The sequence below is a fragment of the Triticum aestivum genome, chromosome 3B (genome assembly GCF_018294505.1).
Source record: "Triticum aestivum cultivar Chinese Spring chromosome 3B, IWGSC CS RefSeq v2.1, whole genome shotgun sequence".
NCBI lineage: Eukaryota > Viridiplantae > Streptophyta > Magnoliopsida > Poales > Poaceae > Triticum > Triticum aestivum.
Window position 1 is genome coordinate 783,584,707 of NC_057801.1, and position 18,259 is coordinate 783,602,965.

The window sequence follows — 18,259 nt, forward strand, 5'->3', positions numbered from 1 at the left end:
CATTACTTATCTGTCTTATCGATTGACTTCATTGCTTGACTACTATTGTTGATCGGCTTCATACTATCTTCCATCCTGATCCTACTACCTAGCTGCTATTAGTCTTCGTACGTTAACACTATTGCATACTTGACTATGGCTTGCTTGTTGTAGTTTATCTTCCGCTGCATATCAATTAGGTTATTTCTATTGTTTGTCTTCGAAACTTCCACGTTTTGAAGACTTTGATAAAAATCGCCTATTCACCCCCCCCCCTAGTCGATAACTAGCACTTTCAGGGTCATAAGGACTGCCTAGCCATACATGGCGCCCAAGAGTTAGTGATAATAGAATTTTTATGAGATTATGAACCTCAAAATATGAGACCCTACTTTTCATGGGTGAAACTAAATTGCATCGAGAATAGCAATTGCACCATCGTTCCCGATATGCTATCTATCAGCCACAATTGGTTTGCAATCTGAAACAACGAGGTGAGCATCCAATGCCAAATCTTCATTGAAAAGTTTTCATGTAATCAAAGTAGTCTTCAACTTTTTGACATATTCATGAGGCACATCCTACGTCCCGCCATATGCGGCATATAGTCGCCCTACCACACCAAGCTAACAATAGAGGCCCACCCATTAGCTACTTTAGGTGTTCTACTGGTTTTGGGAACCTTCTAGACGCTTCTAATACGGTTTTCTTAGTTTTAGGAAGATTCTAAAAGGTCCCGGTTCAGTATTTTTCTTGATATTTCTTTATAGTGTCTAGTTTTCTAAAATGTCTAAATATTTTCAATAAAATTCCAATTTCCCAAATTGTTCGGCATTTTAAAAAAATCAAGAAATATTCGAAGTTTGCAAAAATATTTCCAATTTTACAAGTTGTCCGAATATTATAAATTTTAAAAAAAATTGGAATTTTTATAATTTTCCAAAAAACATTCTGAATTTTTAGAAATTGTTTGATATTATCAAAAAATTACCGCAATTTTCAAGTTTATTCGTAAAATTGTAAAGGAACTCTATAAAAATTGTTTGAAATTTAAAAAATGTTCTGATTTTCTAGCAAACGATCACATTTTCAAAACAATTGTAAAATATATTCTTATTTTAAGAAAATGCTCACATTTCAAAAACTGTTCACAAATTTGGAAAATAGTCTGAATTTGAAAGCAATGCTCGTGTTTTTAAAATCAATGCACGTTTTCAAAAATCACAATAGCGAAAAATGCTTGAGTTTGTTGAAAAATGTTCAGATTTTAAAAAACATTCTTCACAATGTCAAGAAAAATTCTCAGTTTCAAAAAAAAGTTAGTGTTTTGCAAAAATTAATCTTATTACACAAAAAAATGCGGATTTAGTAAGTTGCCTACTATTTCTGTATAAATTTTTGCCTTTTGATATAAAAATCGAGTGAAAAAAAACTAGGAAAAAACGTAACGCTGCTCGCTACAGTACTGCTGCTTGCTAGAGCGAATTGTTGTGAGAAACTCGAGCGTTTTGGCGCAGTGAGCGTCCAATAGGCGCTTATTCTTTACTTTTTTTTTAGGGGCTGCGCTCCTTCTTTACTATCCCGTTCGTCTTGTGCAGGGTTGCCGTGGGCCTCCGGCCCGTTGGCCGATGGGGTTGTCGTAGGGCCTAACGGTTAAGCATGCCAGTGCGGCTACGATCGGGCGGCTGGGATTAATCGGGCCGACGTGGCGCAGAGGAAAGAATGGATAAGACAAACGCCATCGTCCTATGACGCTCTCTGCCCGCGCAGGCACAGCTGAGCCTCGCCTCGCCTCTCCAGTCTCCACCGTCCGTCCATGGCTTCTCGAGCCCTCGCCGCGCTGTCCATCCAGCCGCGCCTCGGCGGGGGCGCGTCGGCGCTCGGACGGCCCGCCGTCCGCGTCCGCGCCAGGCCGCCGCGGCGGCGCCGGCCCATGGTGGTGCGGGCGGGCGGGCCGCCGAGCACCAACGTGCTCATCCTCGCCTTCGTGCTCCCGCTCTCGCTCTTCGTCGGCACCCTCGTCGCCGCCGCCCGCGTCGCCGACGACCTCGACGAGCGGTTCCTCCGGGAGGTACGCGCCTCTCCGCCCAAGCACGTACTCTGTATGAAGTATGAACAAGCATCTGCTGATTGGCATGTAGTATCATTGAGAGATAAATTATCGTATGTGCATGTGCAGATGGAGATCAACAAGGCGATACTGGAGGAGAACGAGGCTTCCTCCGAGGAGGCGGCAGACGGCGGCGGAGAGTACGTCGTCAACGGAGACGAGGCCGCGTTGCCGGCGGCGGAGAAGGAGCAGGTCCTTGTCACAGCTACTGGCACTGGCACGCGCGCCAGGAACAGGCCGAAAAGGGAAGTGTATTAGCTACTAGCTAGATTTGCACGGAGGGAAATGCTTTGCTACCTTTGAGATGTGTCCGTCAATCAGCTTGTAAATCTTTTGCAAATGTTTCAGTGTGATTGATAGCATATGCAAGTTAATGCGCGATCAAATATATATACCCCAGGCAACTGAAGAACGAAGCTGATAATATATATTTTGAGGTATATATACCAAGGAGCTGAAGCGCTTCATAACTGTTTTTTCAGAGGAGCAATGCTACACCTACGTAGCTGTTGTGCGTAAACTAACGTAACAGCTTAGGTGTCTTTTTTCCACGTAGTTTCTTTCGTACGAAAGAAACTACGTACGCTTACGTAACTTGACTAAAACTAATCCCTCCACCCCCCCTGATTTTAACTGGGTGGGTCCCTCCCCCTAATTCCCTCCAACAGAAAAAAGACACCTAAGCTGTTACGTTAGTTTACGCACAACAGCTACGTAGGTGTAGCATTGCTCCCATACGTGCATGCTGTCTATCCGTAGTCTTTTCTTAGAAGGATCATACATGAGAAAGTTGTGCAACGGTGAAATTTGTGGCTTTTAAGACAGTACTCTAAAGAGGTACTGAGATGCTAGGCAAAGCAAATCAAAGCTTTATGCCATCATACATTTCAGACAACAACCAGGAAGAAGCAAAATAAACAGACATTTATTCCAACCTTTTTTGTGTGGAATCATTTATTCAAGCTTGTTACAAGTATCCTTTTATGAACTCTATGTACCACATGCTTGTGCCAGTTTGTGTAACTCAAGCAAGAGATGTTTGTGCTGTGTGTAAACAGTGATACATACAGTGTTGTCCTTCTTTGTAACATCTGCTGTAGTTTTAATTTTAAAAACGACGAAAACATCTTACACGAGACCTGTCCCCGTCTAGCGGAAATAGCCGTAGAGCTCCAGGAAGCAGATGCAGAGGTTCCAGGTGTTACTGGTCGTCGGCCCCGTCAGAGCAAGCCGGAAGAACCGGAACGGCAGCAGCGCCGATGGGCCTGTGATCGGCCATGATGCAAACTGCCCTGGTTGGCAAATAGCCCGCTCGTCCTCGTTAACAACGAGGCTTGTCCAGTTCTCACCATCCATGGATCCCTGACATGCGCGATGCATGGTTAGCTCATGTCAACCATTCAGCTCTCAGAAGAAACGCAAAGCAAAGAAAGATTTGTACCTGAAGAACCCAAGACCTCATGAATGCCGTAGAGCCATCCTGCCTTACCGTGTAGTAGTTGCACATAAGCTGCACGAAAACATAACACAATAACTTAACGTCTTTGCTCAAATCAAACAAAAGAACCGTTTTCTTTTATATCTTCACATAAACAACCTGGTGGTCCTGTCCAATGTCTACCATCCACCAAGAACACTTCTTGCCATCTTCGTCTCGAGGCCCAGCAAAACAAGTCCCCTGGTGTCATGTGTCCCAACATGTCAACTTTATCCCATGCAAGGGAAAATTATACTAAAAGAAATGTTTCCCAAGCATTCTCAATAACATCAATACCTGGTAATTTTTTGAAACCAGAGCCTTTGGGTCCGTGTACCTCGAATTTGGGCTGCTTGCCGTCACAGTGATATTCTGGTCGCAGAGAATTAGAGCCACTGAAAACCCGAGTTACTTCTATGTTGAATACTCACAAACACAAACCTCTCTCTTACCTTGGCTAAAACAGGATTGATCCATTGATGCTTCCCGAATGACGTCCCAGCATAGTAGATCACACCATTGTTATCACCATCAGAAATATACTGAAGCTCTCTATAGCTTGAGCGTCTATGTAGAAATCTCTCGCTGGAAGGTTTAAGGTTCATAAATATTCAGGCATACCAACTCTTACTGAACTTGATCAATGCATTAACATATACTGACCATTTGTTTGTCATCATCATCCATGGACCAGCATTAGAGAACTCAATGGCTTCTGCAACCTGTTATCCAAGAAGTAAATCAGCTGTACAGTTCCTGTGTAGGATAACATACCCTGACGTGCCAAAAAAATGGATCTATATAATTACTAACCAACTGTCTGAACAGTTGAATGTGCTTTGCTAGGTTACTTTTCTCCATCTGCAGAGAACCAACAAGTGTTTATTAGGAGCAAAACAAACATTCAGCAGAAGGTTAAAACTGATCCATGATAGGACAATATAAAAACAAACGGTAGTACCCGCTGAAGGAGAGACGGCGGCATTAAAGGGAACCGCACAAATGGTAGTAAAGTATTGATGGCGGTGAGCCTCTCTCCAAAGAGCTGCTCTGGTGTTGAAGTGCTTAATAGCTTATCTACAGAACTCCAGTAAAAAGTTTCACAAGCCTCCATACACCATGTTAAGATGGCATCCAGAACCTTCTCTTCCGATGTCACAGTCATATCACCTTGCTGCAAAATTACTACTAATATGACCAATGTCGACAAGAAAAACTTGCTAAACTTCTCAGGAACGCAGTCCATTTAGGACAAATGTTATGCATGCCATTTTGCAACTTGCAAGAAACTTAGCATGCAGTTCCGTACAGATTTATTCAATTATGTAATCCTTAACTTTAATACATGCACCAGAGATACCACTGATGTTCAGCATATGTTGGCAAAACCAACATTTGAAGTAATAAAAGAGAGCTTTCACCTTCCATACCTAACCATATGACAATTGTAGGATTCGATTACTACCGGAAAGTTACCATTTTACAAAGACTACAGGAAGATACTTTTGCTTGGTAGGAAAAATCCAAAATTAGATATGAGATTTCTTTTGAAGAGCTTTATCAACACAGTTATAATCCTTAAGTTGTTTCTAGTAACATCGCTGCACTTGTGGGAGGTGACAGTTGAAGCAATCTATTACTGCTTTCGAATGTGATGCTCAATCTCAGTGGTCTGGTCACCTTATACCTATTTTCTCATGGACGTGATTCGTATTTGGCCTGACTGCAGGGCAATTGATAAAATGAAAACAGTATTCCAACTTGCCTGAAGAATATCCTTAAATGTTGCCTCATCTAACAGCACAAAGTCCGTGCAAGCAGTTGTGCAATAATCAAAATGTGTTGCAAAATTCTGTTTGCACATTTCTTCAAGCAGTTTACAAGATGGTATTGATGACACTGCTTGTAATACTGAACATACTGTGTCCTGCAATAAACTTTCAGGGGTCAGTCTATGCCGAGCCAGCTAGCAAGTTCACCAAATGTGCACAAGCCATATCCCTTAAATTCGTTAAAATAAGCTTCTTCCAGTAGAACAGTCGAATCCTGCATGTATAATGCAGATGGAAAGTTGTATCAATATCTCAAAGAATTAAATTCCGAGGCTAATGGCCCCACTTCTACAACCAGCACAGGCCCGCGTCAAGTCTTGAATAGCAACAGATAAAAGTTACTTAATTGCATCACTTGGTGTAGCATTCTATGTAAGAGGAAGCAAAGGTACCTCTGAAAGGAATTCCATAATTCTTTTACAGCATTCAAACTGAAGAACAGTGATGGCGAACTGATCTGATAATAAAAGCAGCTGAACCAATGCAGGTGTGATATACTGGTTATCCACTTTAAGTTCCCCACTGTACATAAACTGAAGGAGGAGAGAAAATGCTTCAGCAGAAGCATCTTCGAAAAATACATTCGGAGCACTGCTTTCTTTCATCCCATTTGTGAACATCTGCATAAGTATACAAGTATCTTTGATTACACTAAGTTTGACGCACTATGCCAAAATGTGAATATTGTAAACCAACAAAGAAAAAACCAGAAACAAATACAAAGTCGGGACAAAGATGTACCTTGGCGAATGGCATGCTCCACAAGCTAAGGACGAGTTTGTGAGCCTTGGCAACAAAACCTTGTCCACCAACAAAGATATTTATATCACTATGCTCACCACTTGCAAGGAATTGTTTGATTTTCTGCACACTCACTGGAGCCTTGAAAGGGAAATAATCAACTTGATGGGCTTGAGATCCACTACTTGATACTTCTAAGTTTCTACTAGACACAGAGCGATCATTATCCATCTTAGTAAAACAGTCGAGCATTTCTTCACAACGTTTTACCAAAGGTTTAACTTTAAATTGTAAGCTCAACTCCAGCAGTGAATCCAGCTGCCACTCCGCAATCTGCGTTAACCCCAAAATAAGAGCACGCTATACATTAACGGTCTCCACCATTGCTTAATTTCAATATAAGAGCATTTGAAACAAATCGAAGCTTACCTGAGTAGACCCTGTATAGATATACTCAAGAAGCGAGTGGAGAACTGGGTAGGAGAATGACGGAAGCTCGATGGCAGTTCCACTCATTGAGATAAAATCAAACTCTCCAGAAGCAACCAAGACAATTTTGTGCGCAGGAACAACCTTTCTTTCACTACCAACAACGAACATAGCATCGGAGAAATCCAAACTCTCAAGAAAGTCTGCAATCACCCTTTGCTCACAGCCATCTTTTGATTCTTCATTTTTAGCATGACCTCCTTCCCCGTGCCGCTCAGCATATGCATACTCAATTTGACTCCAACGGATGCTGTTTTGAGGAGCTGATGGAAGAACACTTATATTTCGGTAGCCCACATGCTTGTCCCAGCTGGATAATCCGACATACTGAACATTTTGGTTGGGATCAGGGTCGAGCCACTGGAAGAGGACATTGTTGTTTGGATGCCTTCCTTGTCCAATGCTTATCAATCCATCATAGATGCTGATCCAGTAGCTCTGGAAAGATGATGAGCGGCATAGGCCGACTCCAGCTTCATCGACAACAGTCCTTCCGTCCACTTCAATCTTCAACCTTTTGTTCCTATGGCTACCCAAGATGACAGCGTAATGACGACTGCTGTCCATTTTGTAGTGGTAGTGCTGGCTCCCAGGCTGTTCACGGAACACCAGGGTAACATCATTCTGGGCAGATGCCTCAAACGCAATGCAGCCACGCCCAGCCTCCACAAATCGGAACTCCTCGCCCCAAGCACACTTGAAGGGGGCAACTGTTAGGGATCTCTTTTTGTCCTCTACTCTCATTGTGCAAGCAGTTTAACTGAAAAGATGAGGACAACAACACGCCATGATTAGTAGCACCACGAATAACAAGAGCAAGTGGATGCACAATATAGATAGAAAATAGGAGAGTAGTAGCCAGTCAGATAGCTAAGGAGGTACAGAAGAAATTTCAAAACATACAGAAATCATATCAGACACAGAAGGGTGTGACCTAGCATCAGGGGCTGATCTAGGAGGGTGGTTCTTTCAGCTTAAGCCCCTCTTCGCATAGAAACAATGGTGGAAAAGAAAGCCCCCGGGAAACCATAGACTGTAACAGTATCCTGATTAATCGACATGTGTTATCGCTTACTGTGTTACTGAAGAATATGAGCAAGAAACGAATTCCCCTGACTTCCAAATTTTAGCCTACAACCCAGACGCTCAAACCAAGCCTTGGATTATTCTTGGCCCAAAATTCAGAAGCTGGAACAAACCTTGGATTTGGTTTTGGTCTCAGTTAATAGCATCATTATTAGGGACAGTTTCTTGCCTAACTGAGAAAGGAAACAAACTGCAAACATTAAAGAAGCTACGAATTTATGTTCTGTAATAACAACTCTTGCAGGCGCACATACACCCGCCAGCAGGTTACTCGATCAATTGGGCAGACATGAAATCGGAGTGATCATAAGTACATTTTGTTTCCTGTATTTGGGATTAGCGCCTCAACAAACTCGGACACATGCTCACACAGAGTACCCACAAATCGACATCAAGAGCAAGTTCGTGTAAATATAAGCTGACACCAATAGCAGGTTCATGGTAACATACAAGGGCAGACTCCTTTCTAGCCATATATGCAAGAGCAAACTCCATTGTAGATACACAGCTTTATATGGCAGCAAATTTCATCACTACGTTATCCCAGAACAATCCATTCTATAGCTACAAAAATGGAGGAAAAAAAATCGGCACCGATGGCCAAAGGCCCTCACCTCGTCACAGCTGGCACGGCGGGGACCAGGCGAAGAGCGGTCCGATTTCGGTGAAAGAACACGGGGCGGGGACCAGGGGGCGGCCTCGACGCGGAGGCCGACGGGACGGAGCTCGGGGGCGCCCGACGACCCCGGGATGACGCGCGCGAGAGGAAGCGGGCGGCGTGCGGCGCGACGGCGGGCGTCGGCGTCGGGCGGAGGCACGGGGCGGGGCGACGCCGTCAGCAGGTACGGATCGGGTATGGGATTAGCGGCGATTTGGGAAAATCGCCTCGCTCGCTAGGGTTCCATTCCAGCTGCGGTACACTATACTACTCCTATATTAGCGCATCCTGATCCCTGTCATCGTTTCGTTTGTTTGTAATAACGGCAATAGCTGCATATAGCACTGCACAGTGGACGCCGTCCGTTAGCTCAAGTTGCAAACTTCTCCATTTCCTCAAAAAAGTTGCAAACTTCTCGACCTGCTCGTTTGGCTCCCCTGATTTAGAGATTTCATTTGGCAAAATCCGGAATCCAAATCCTAATTTTATGTTTGGCTGGCACTAGGATTTCGAGGTGAAATCCTTACCGACACAAATAAGCAACGGTATAACATTGGACCTCTGATGTTCACGCATACAACAATGTTTTGCTCACGGTGGCTTCGAAGACGGTAGTTGTGTTGATCCGAAATTCGGTGATGTAGCATCAACCCCACCTACTGGTTTCACTTTGAACCATCTCACCAGTGCTTGTTCGTGCTGCCCTCGCCGTCGCCTTCGTGAGGGCAGCCCCCACTGCTGGCCTCCCCTAAACCGACGATCCCATATGGCAATTAAGAACGTTCAGGAGATGGGGATGCCCTTGGCCTGGCGTCGAGGATGCCCTGTCGGTGGTGATGGATTCCGGCGGCGGCAGATCTCGTGGGTGGTGGTGGTTCAAGGAGACGCGAGACGTCGGGGACGAGATAAGGGTGTCTGGCGTGAGCGGATTTGTGAAATGACAGGGTGTTGAATGAGATTTGGTTTTTCATACCATTTCAATCAGCTGAATTTGTGGAATGATTTTTGCACGCCAAATTCCTGGGTAGACAAACATGTTCATGTTGGAATTCGTAAATGAATTCCGAGAATTCAGACCCAAATGATGGGTGCCAAATAAGCTTTCACGAATTGACATTTTTCTCCGAAAAAAAGACTCCCAAAGTCCATCTCATGTATGATACTCCCTTCCTTCCGTAATTCTATTATATGGAACGAGGGAGTATTGAATTTATCGAGGGAAAGACTAGACAATATAATCAAAGGACAACGAGACACAAAATGACCTGTAAAATTTCAAATTACAACAAAATTCATACTGGTCGACTTCTTCATTCACTTGTTTGTCACTTGCTGGAGCTTGGAAATATACCGAACAGACATAAAGGATAGGGAAACCTACAAGCGCGCTCGCTGTACAATGCTTTGAAGACTTTCTTGCGGGAAGTACAATGCTTTGAAGACTATGATAGCTGCTCACGGCTAACAACGAGATCAATGACTGCTATAGGAACATCGGTTGGGGCGACACCTCACTCAACACGAACTTGCACTCATTCAACTCCAATCAAGAGGGTTGTAGAAACCGGACCTTGTCACGAAAGAAAGCAATCGAAGAGGTCGACGTCGCCGCGCCAATAACCAGTCACCTGCTTTCCTTGATAGACATAACAACTGCCAACATCTGATAAGAACCGACATATCTGGCAACAGCAACCCTCGCGGGCACAACATCTACATACCATCATAGCTAATCTGACCCCCTAAATGTCCGCGAACGGTGACAGGTCACTCCTCAAAAGTTTTTTTCCACAATCAGATACATCATTAGCAAATCCTCAAGTCCATACAATTACTTGCAATGTAAAATCTAGTCTAAATCTTTGCCCGCAGCCGTCCTCCAAGTCCTTGTTGTTCCTTTACCCGCCCATGCCCGACAGTCGTGAGCCCCGGGAGGAAGAGTAGGACATGGGACACGGCTGGCACACATGGGTCGCGAGTCACCATCGTCTCCCATTCTCTACTATTCCTCATTGGATCCCATCACTAGTAGAAAAAGGGCCTAATGTTAAGCCCTTTAGTCCCGGTTTGTAAATGAATAGTGACGGTTTATTTCTGACCTGATACAAACCGGGACTAAAGGGTGGTGGCAGGCTGGCGGCAGGCCGGGCCCCACGAGCCCCTTTAGTCCCGGTTTGTGACACAAATCGGGACTAAAGGGGTCTAACCTGTAGTCCCGGTTGGAAACACAAACCGAGACTAAAGGACAATTTTCAAACTCTACCCCCGCCCCCTAATCACCTTTTCTGTTTTGAAAAAACCAAAAGAAAATAATAAAAATTTCAAAAATTAAAATCCTTCGAGATGTAGTTATGTTACTACATCTAGTACTTAGGGAAATTTTAAAACATAATTTTCGACATGTTTTGCAAAAAAAATGTTAGGAAAAAGTAAAACAACCATATCTTTTGCATACGTTGTCGAAAAAAAACATAATATATCAAAACATTCAGCACGAAAATCCGCATCCGATTGCGACCGCCGTAGGCCATTTTGCAAACTTTTAGAATCCTCAAATTTTTAAAGGAAAAAAGATATCCTCAAATTTTAGTTTTTTTGAATTTTTGGTCAAACTACTTATTCAAGAAATATTAGTGTTAATAAATAATTATTTTAGTTTTTTTGAATTTTTTGGTCAAACTTTGGTCAAACTATGGTCAAACTATTTATTCAAGAAATATTAGTGTTACTAAATAATAATTATTTTTTAGAATAATAGTTTCAAACTCAAACGGTGAAACGTGTGACTTCATTCTCAAGCTAAACTCTTGAGGATTAATAGGATTGACAACTTACTATTGTCAAGTAAACAACAAGTGCAGACTTGGAAACTAGGGGGAATAGAACTTGAAAGTTAAGCATGCTTAGGCTGGAGTAGTGAGAGGATGGGTGACCGGCTGGGAAGTTAGACGATTTGGAATGACAAGGGGTGATTAGAGCAATGACGAGGGGTGATTAGAGATTAATTCGTCAAATAATTCAGAAATTTGAAAATCAGAAAAAATCAATTAAAAAAACCTTTAGTACTGGTTGGTGTTACCAACCGGTACTAAAGGTCTCCCAGCCCCCGGCACGGGCTCGTGCCACGTGGTGGCCCTTTAGTGGCGGTTCGTGTTGAACCGGGACTAGGGGGCTTTAGTCCCCACCCTTTAGTGCCGGTTACATAACCGACACTAAAGGGCCTTACGAACCGGTGCTACAGCCCGGTTCTGCACTAGTGCATGGCCTCAACGTCGCCGGTGGAGGTGAGAACGATGATGGACGAGGACGGGTGGGCCTCGCGGTTACGGCGCCAAGGGGTGTCGGTCACCCTTTGCGGCCCCTCTTGGGCAGCGGCCCGCGGCATCGGCCTCAAGGGCTACCGCGGCCTCCCGCACCCTCTACCTCACATGTCGAGCACATCTCAGCGTTCGTAGTGGACGCGCCATGTGCATTTACCTCCGACTTAGAGCCCGAGGGGGGGACGCGCCACCGAAAGGTTTGCGCCGCCACCCGTGGGGTGGGCGCCAATGGACCGCACTGTGTCCGACAAGGTGGCGGTCACGCGGCTCGAGGCGGACCCAAGCGCCATTTGCGTAGACGCAGTGGATCCCCGTCGGATCAATTTCCATCTGCAGCATGCTCACGATGGAGTTGCTGGATTTCCCCGGAGAGGAAGGGTGAAGTAGTACAGTAGCAGATAAATATTTCGCTCGGTTAAGAACAAAGATTTATCAAACCACTAGGAGGCACCACACTAACAACTTTAAGGACACCTTCACACAAACAAAACAAAGTGCTTGCACCCAACAAAGGCAAGGGGGTAATCACTCCCCTTGTTCTTGCTAGCCTCAAGATTGAAAGCAGATACTGATATGCAAAGCGATAGAAAGTAAAAGAGCAAATAAAAAGAGTATTTGTGGAGACTTTTTGTATTAATGGAAAATAGACCCGGGGGCATAGGTTCACTCATGACATCTCTCTAAAAAGCATATCAACTGTTTGGTTCACAAATTACTGTTTGGCAATTGACAAAATTAAGGATAGTTATAATTGCGATTATTCATATTATGTATAATTGTAATCATAAAAATGGTAATTTAATTGATATACAATTGTAATTTGTTTTGATCACTACGACTATCCTATATCCGGTCCATTCACCCCTTATTGCTTTCTACCTCAATCAAACTCTTTCTTTATTGTTTACAATCTGATTCAGTTATTTAATTTGCTTGCATTCATCAATTTCAACCACACTGTATGTTAATCCTTATAACTACCAAGATTGGTTGGACTAACAACCTCAATAGTATTGTTGGAAACCAAGAACTACTCTAACTGTGTGCATGTACTAATCAGCTGTGATTGCAATCCAAGCACTCCTACTGGCTTGAAAACCTTGATCCTCAAATGAGGGAAAAACTTTCTGCTAGCTATATCGCCCTTCTCTCCGGGGCCCAACAACTTTCAAGCAGGGAAGTAGCAATACACTCCCGCATAATGATGCAGATTTAGTCATATGGATCCCACTATGCACAAAAATGATTCCTCCCTTCTCGGCATGGAATTGTGAGAAGAGCGATGTATTTACTGTTCGCTCCCCTTGCTATATGCTTGTCTCGACCAAATTTCGAAGATAAAGCTAGCTTGCTAGCTCGACAGGGCTTTCAAACATGGAAGCCAAGTCGAAGGGGTAGTGCTTCCTTTGAAGAATTGAAATGCGGGCAGTCAAACGGGTTGCGGAACATGACTCAGAGCCTGCATTACTTCTTTTTTTTTTTGAATGTCAGAGCCTGCATTACTTCAACCAGACTACGCTGAGGCCACTCGTGCGAGGGGCCAAAATCCATGCGAGTATCCAAGTTCAAAAGAAAGAAAAACATTAGTCCCCTATATACGCGCCCTGGCCCACAGTCGACCGTGCTCGCTCATGCGCGTCGATCGCGCAACGACTCAATCAAACGCGTCTCTCGCTGGATTCGGTCCACGTATGCCATCTCGTTTATCAGCGTCTCGCCGCCTACCGGGCCCCAGCGCCCCTCCCCACCAATCCAAAATTCGAAGCCGCTCGAGAAAAAACCACGTCCGTCTTCACAGCCACACAAGATGTGTGGGTCCCGCCTGTATGCGGAACTGCTTTTTTTTTTTGTCTAAGAAGGAACCAGGAAACAATCCCACTGCATCTCTCTGACTAGTGGGCCCTACAGGTCCACCGGTTGGTTGGGCACTAGAGTCTTCTCGCCGCATCGTCGTCGCAGTCCCCAGTTCCTGTTCGCTTTGCTCCTCCCCTCCCCTCTCGCCTTCCGCCTTCCGCCACGCCAGCGAAAACCCTACCTCCGGAGGCCGCTTCCCCGGTCACCGCACCGCCGGGCGAGATGATGGGGTACCAGAAGGGCGTCGACATCGAGGCGGGGACCTCCGGCGGCGCCGCGGCGCCGACCCGGGGGCTGTACCCCGGGATGACGGAGAGCCCCGAGCTGCGCTGGGCGCTCATCCGGAAGATCTACGTCATCCTCTCCCTGCAGCTCCTCCTCACCGCCGTCGTCGCCGCCGTCGTCGTCAAGGTCCGGGCCATCCCGCACTTCTTCGTCTCCTCCAGCGCCGGCCTCGGGCTCTACATCTTCCTCATCATCTTCCCCTTCATCGGTGAGGCCTCAAGCCAGCACTCCTCCATCTCTATTCCGATTGGGGTTTCGGTCCGATCCGATTGTCGGCAGGGTTTCCGCCACCGCGAGCGTCTCGAATATATACCCTTATTATTATTATTATTATTATTATTGCATTTCCATTTAGAAATCAGTGCTTAATTCGCACGAATTTATACCCGACAACGATAGCTGTATGCGTGCGATTTAGTCATGAGGGCCTTGGTGAGGGGACAGGACTAGCTTTCCCTTTGCGTGCTCTGCTCTGCTCTGTACTCCATTACCTTTGAGATGCTCTGGTCCGTACTATTATTACCTTTGAGATGCCGTCGCGTCCCCGCAAAGCAATGGATGTATACAAGTTACAACTTCTGAATTTTGCATGAACGCCCCATGTACTTACTACTCTTAATTTTGCTTTGCTAGAATGGGACGCTGTTGCTTTGTGAATTTGCTGCTGGTATAATCTGTTACTAATTAAAATGCTTGTTAATTTTTTTTATGCAGTGCTGTGCCCATTGTACTTCTACCGCCAGAAGCACCCGGTCAACCTGCTGCTGCTTGGCGTCTTCACAGTGGCCATCAGCTTCGCTGTGGGCATGACATGTGCCTTTACTAGCGGTATTTCTCTTCCCACCATGTACTCTGCTCCTAGCTTGTTCTTGAGTCACTCTGCTCTGCTGCTTATATGTAAATCAGCATCCTCTAGTGCCCCTCTCATTAATTATGTTAATTCATTGCATATGACTTGTAGATATTTTCCCACTATTAGCTTGTTAGTCACTACTATGTACGGCAATTGGATAGTTTCCTACTAGCTATTGTTGTGAAGCATTTTGTTTGCGTGTGGACTGGGTTCAGAAATACATGTGCCACCAATTTGTCGTAGCCATGCAAATGGTACACACTCAGGCAGCCCATGTGACTATCATTGATGCATTTTCCCAGTCTGTGTTGAGGGCCAAGTTGTAGCTGTTGGTCACCTTTTATGATATGCTTGTCTGAGTCAAGCATTTGCAATATTAGCAGCTAGTAGGATTGCTTTCTGAGAAGACCTTGCTTTGCTATTCTCAGCCGCTACTTGTTGAACTCAGAAATTAGCAAATAGCAGTAACCTTTTCTTTTCATAGAACATTGGTTGGATCGTACATATTTATTTACTGTTTCTTTCTGCCACTATTTGTTGTAAGATACATAGTGATGTGATAGTATCAATTTGATCTGAAGGGCCGTTTGATCCAAATAATATGCCAGTCAATCTGCTCAAGTTGGCATGGTTTTAGCAAGGACGTGGTTTAGGTTGCACGACTAGCTTAAACTTATATCGAAATAAAAGGGATTTTCACATGATATATCATACAACTGTAACTGTAGTTGATGCATTTTCCCGGCCTGTGTTGAGGCCCAAGTTATAGCTGCTGGTCACCATTTATGATCGAGATATGCGTGCCTGAGTTCATCTGAAGTAGTATTACTTTTTGTGAAGACCTTGCTTTGCTATTTCCAGCTGTTACTTTTTGAAATCAGAAATTAGCAAACAGTAACCTTCGCTTTACATAGAACATTGGTTGGGTCTTGCATATTTATTTACTGTTTCTTCCAGCCACTATTTGTTGTAAGATACATAGTGTTGTGATAGTATCAATTTGATCTGATGGGCCGTTTGGTCCAATAATATGCCAGCAAACCTGCTAAAGTTGGCATGGTTTTGGCACGGACATGCTTTAGGTTGTGCGACTAGCTTAAACTTTTATCAAAATAAAAGGGATTTTTACATGATATATCAGACTAGTGTGCTGTCAAGACAATAGATGCTTAATAGGTTATTTTAAGGGTACTCCATGCATGTGCTGATTAAGATCCTGTTCGGAAGCTCTCCAGACTCTCAACTCCGCTCCGCACGAGCTGGGTTTGAACCGCTCCGCACGATTGTGCTGGCGCTCCCTCCGCTCCGGGAGTTGCAGTTGGGGAGCGGAGGGAATCCGAACAGGGCCTAAATCTCATTGGTTTAAAGTGATAGAAAATACATAACCTTTTGATTTAGACAAAGTTATGTTGTCAGGCACTCTGTGATCTGTCATCCATTTGTGCTTGCCTCAGTGTTCATACCAATCCATTTTGGGGTTGTACCAATTCCCAGGCATCCTACTATTATTATGACACGTTCTGTTTGCATGTGGACTCGGTTCAGAAATACACACTGTCAATTTGCCATGGCCATGCAAATGGTAGACACTGCCAGGCAGCCCATGTGACTTAGTTGATGTGTTTCCCCAGTCTGTGTTGAGGGCCTATTTGTAGCTGTTGGTCACTTTTTGACAAGACCTGCTATTTTCAGCTGTTACTTTTGAACTCAGAAATTAGCAAACATTAACCTTCACTTTTCATAGAACATTGGTTTCATCTTGCATATTTATTAACCGTTTCTTCCGGGCACTATCTGTTATAAGATACATATTGTTGTGATAGTATCAATTTTACCTTCTCAAGTTGACATGGTTTTGGCAAGGACGTGGTTTAGATTGCACCACTAGCTTAAACTTTTGTTGAAGTAAAAGGGATTTTCACATGATATGGTGACTTCATAGGTTATTTTAAAGGTACTTCATGCATGTGCTGGTTAAATCTCATTGGATTAAAGCGATTTGATTAAAAATACATAATCTTTCGATTTAGACAAAGTTATGTGCTGTTTTTCTGTCATCCATTTGTGTTTGGGGTTGTACCAATTCTGTGGTTCACTCTAGCTTGTACCACATCCAACGAGGTTGCTGATAGTTTGCTTCTTCAATGCGTCACTTCCATTTACGTCAGATTCTAGCATGCACGTGTTTTTATTGTTTGGTCAGATTTACATGGAAGTTTCTTTTGGAAAGACATGTTTGAGATGATAAGAAAGCAATTAGTTCATTTAGTAGCTAATTTTCCCTGCTTTCATGATGCACTCCCTCTGTAAACTAACGTAAGATGTTTGCGTGCGCGTCGCTAAAATGGTCCGCCCTGTGCACAGGCAAGGTCATTCTGGAGGCTGCGATTCTTACAACAGTGGTTGTCTTCAGCCTCACTGCTTACACCTTCTGGGCCGCAAAGAGGGGCCAGGACTTCAGCTTCCTTGGTCCTTTCCTATTTGCTTCTCTGATCATGTTGCTCGTCTTTGGGTTCATTCAGGTCAGATCGATGCCTATGCGTTTCGCATTAATTCCCTTCTCTAGTTAATTCCATTTATCAGTCTTCTCTATTACTCTACAATAAGTACTGATCAAGGCTTCTTTAAATATGCAGATCCTCTTCCCGATGGGCAAGCTCTCTCACATGATCTATGGCGCGCTGGCGGCACTCATCTTCAGTGGCTACATTGTCTATGACACGGACAACATCATCAAGCGTTACACGTATGACGAGTATGTCTGGGCCGCCGTCTCGCTCTACCTTGACGTCATCAATCTGTTCCTGGCCCTGCTGACCCTGTTTAGGGCGGGTGACAGCTAAGCGCATCGCCCTGTGGCTTCAAATCCCGTGGACGAATTTGGTATCCTGATGAGTCCTTGACTTGAAGAATTGTATAGGCTGGTATCGCTGGCACGGTGAAGATGTTGCTTAGTTTAGTTGAGTTGCTACTTGCTAGTAGAGAGGAAAGATAAGAAAACTGTGCAATCGGTTCTATGGATGGTGGGTGTGATGCTGGATTGGTGGTGTTGCTGTGTGTACGGTATCGTTTCTTACTATAACTGTTTCTGATATCATTTCTATCTCTACACTGCACTTTGACCAAAGTGGCGCGGTGGCTAGCTTGGCCATCTTTGTCTGAGGCCAGACAAGAGGTCTCATGTTTGAACAATAGCCAAATCCTGTATGAAGGATAGCTGTGTTACATATAGGTACCCACTCAAGACCCTATATGGACTGTTATTCACGAATAACCAGTAAGAAGTTAATGACAGTTTGACGCTTTTGTTTTTCTTTCTTCCCCCTGAAGAAAGAAAAGGTGATATTGCCTCCGGTGTCTCCCCTTTGCTAGCGACTTTGGTCGTCAGGGGCGAGGGGGGTCATCGGATTCACGCGTGTGGCTCAGTTTTAGGCTCTCGCAGGTTAGTTTAGGTTTTCATTAGTCTGTGTTTATCGTCTTTGTTTAGGCGGTGCCGATGGTGACGCTGAATAAAGATTTTTGAAATCATACTCCAAGGCGATTGGTCATATGGTTCGGGATGAATTTGAAAATCA

At 44.4% G+C, this 18,259-nt stretch overlaps 3 protein-coding genes across 4 annotated transcripts; 2 read left to right on the forward strand and 1 right to left on the reverse strand.

The window, feature by feature from the left end:
- Window positions 1-1,721: 1,721 nt before the first annotated feature.
- Window positions 1,722-2,493, forward strand: LOC123072400 (uncharacterized). The gene is made up of 2 exons (XM_044495953.1): window positions 1,722-2,050; window positions 2,159-2,493. Exons 1-2 carry the CDS (start codon window positions 1,796-1,798, stop codon window positions 2,345-2,347), a joined length of 444 nt encoding a protein of 147 aa, XP_044351888.1. The 5' UTR covers window positions 1,722-1,795; the 3' UTR covers window positions 2,348-2,493.
- Window positions 2,494-2,994: 501 nt separating this feature from the next.
- Window positions 2,995-8,666, reverse strand: LOC123072399 (BTB/POZ domain-containing protein At2g30600). Of its 2 annotated transcripts, XM_044495952.1 has the most exons (13): window positions 8,329-8,666; window positions 6,569-7,388; window positions 6,140-6,472; window positions 5,791-6,018; window positions 5,332-5,493; window positions 4,528-4,740; window positions 4,380-4,427; window positions 4,230-4,288; window positions 4,019-4,151; window positions 3,864-3,938; window positions 3,687-3,767; window positions 3,531-3,599; window positions 2,995-3,451 (listed from the first exon to the last, which is right to left on the reverse strand). In XM_044495952.1, exons 2-13 carry the CDS (start codon window positions 7,370-7,372, stop codon window positions 3,239-3,241), a joined length of 2,418 nt encoding a protein of 805 aa, XP_044351887.1. In that variant the 5' UTR covers window positions 7,373-7,388; window positions 8,329-8,666; the 3' UTR covers window positions 2,995-3,238. The 2 variants fall into 2 exon arrangements, 1 of the variants encoding a protein (XP_044351887.1); XR_006435100.1 differs by lacking the exon at window positions 2,995-3,451 and having other exon boundaries at window positions 3,540-3,599; window positions 3,864-3,961.
- Window positions 8,667-13,634: 4,968 nt separating this feature from the next.
- On the forward strand, window positions 13,635-17,781 carry LOC123072401 (protein LIFEGUARD 2). Its single transcript, XM_044495954.1, has 4 exons — window positions 13,635-14,039; window positions 14,546-14,659; window positions 17,049-17,206; window positions 17,321-17,781. The coding sequence occupies exons 1-4, from the start codon at window positions 13,769-13,771 to the stop codon at window positions 17,525-17,527; spliced, it is 750 nt and encodes a 249-aa protein (XP_044351889.1). The 5' UTR covers window positions 13,635-13,768; the 3' UTR covers window positions 17,528-17,781.
- Window positions 17,782-18,259: the final 478 nt, after the last annotated feature.

Bases quoted from the DNA above. Each gene is read 5' to 3' on its own strand.
- LOC123072399 (XM_044495952.1), bottom strand. From the start codon at position 7,372: ATGAGAGTAGAGGACAAAAAGAGATCCCTAACAGTTGCCCCCTTCAAG. The intron at 4,741-5,331 runs GCAAGTTGGAAT...GTAATTTTGCAG, and splicing joins CATTTAAGGATATTCTTCAG to CAAGGTGATATGACTGTGAC. The intron at 3,768-3,863 runs GTATTGATGTTA...ACATGACACCAG, and splicing joins TGGTTTCAAAAAATTACCAG to GGGACTTGTTTTGCTGGGCC.
- LOC123072400 (XM_044495953.1), top strand. From the start codon at position 1,796: ATGGCTTCTCGAGCCCTCGCCGCGCTGTCCATCCAGCCGCGCCTCGGC. The intron at 2,051-2,158 runs GTACGCGCCTCT...GTGCATGTGCAG, and splicing joins ACGAGCGGTTCCTCCGGGAG to ATGGAGATCAACAAGGCGAT.
- LOC123072401 (XM_044495954.1), top strand. From the start codon at position 13,769: ATGATGGGGTACCAGAAGGGCGTCGACATCGAGGCGGGGACCTCCGGC. The intron at 14,040-14,545 runs GTGAGGCCTCAA...TTTTTTATGCAG, and splicing joins CATCATCTTCCCCTTCATCG to TGCTGTGCCCATTGTACTTC. The intron at 14,660-17,048 runs GTATTTCTCTTC...CCCTGTGCACAG, and splicing joins GACATGTGCCTTTACTAGCG to GCAAGGTCATTCTGGAGGCT.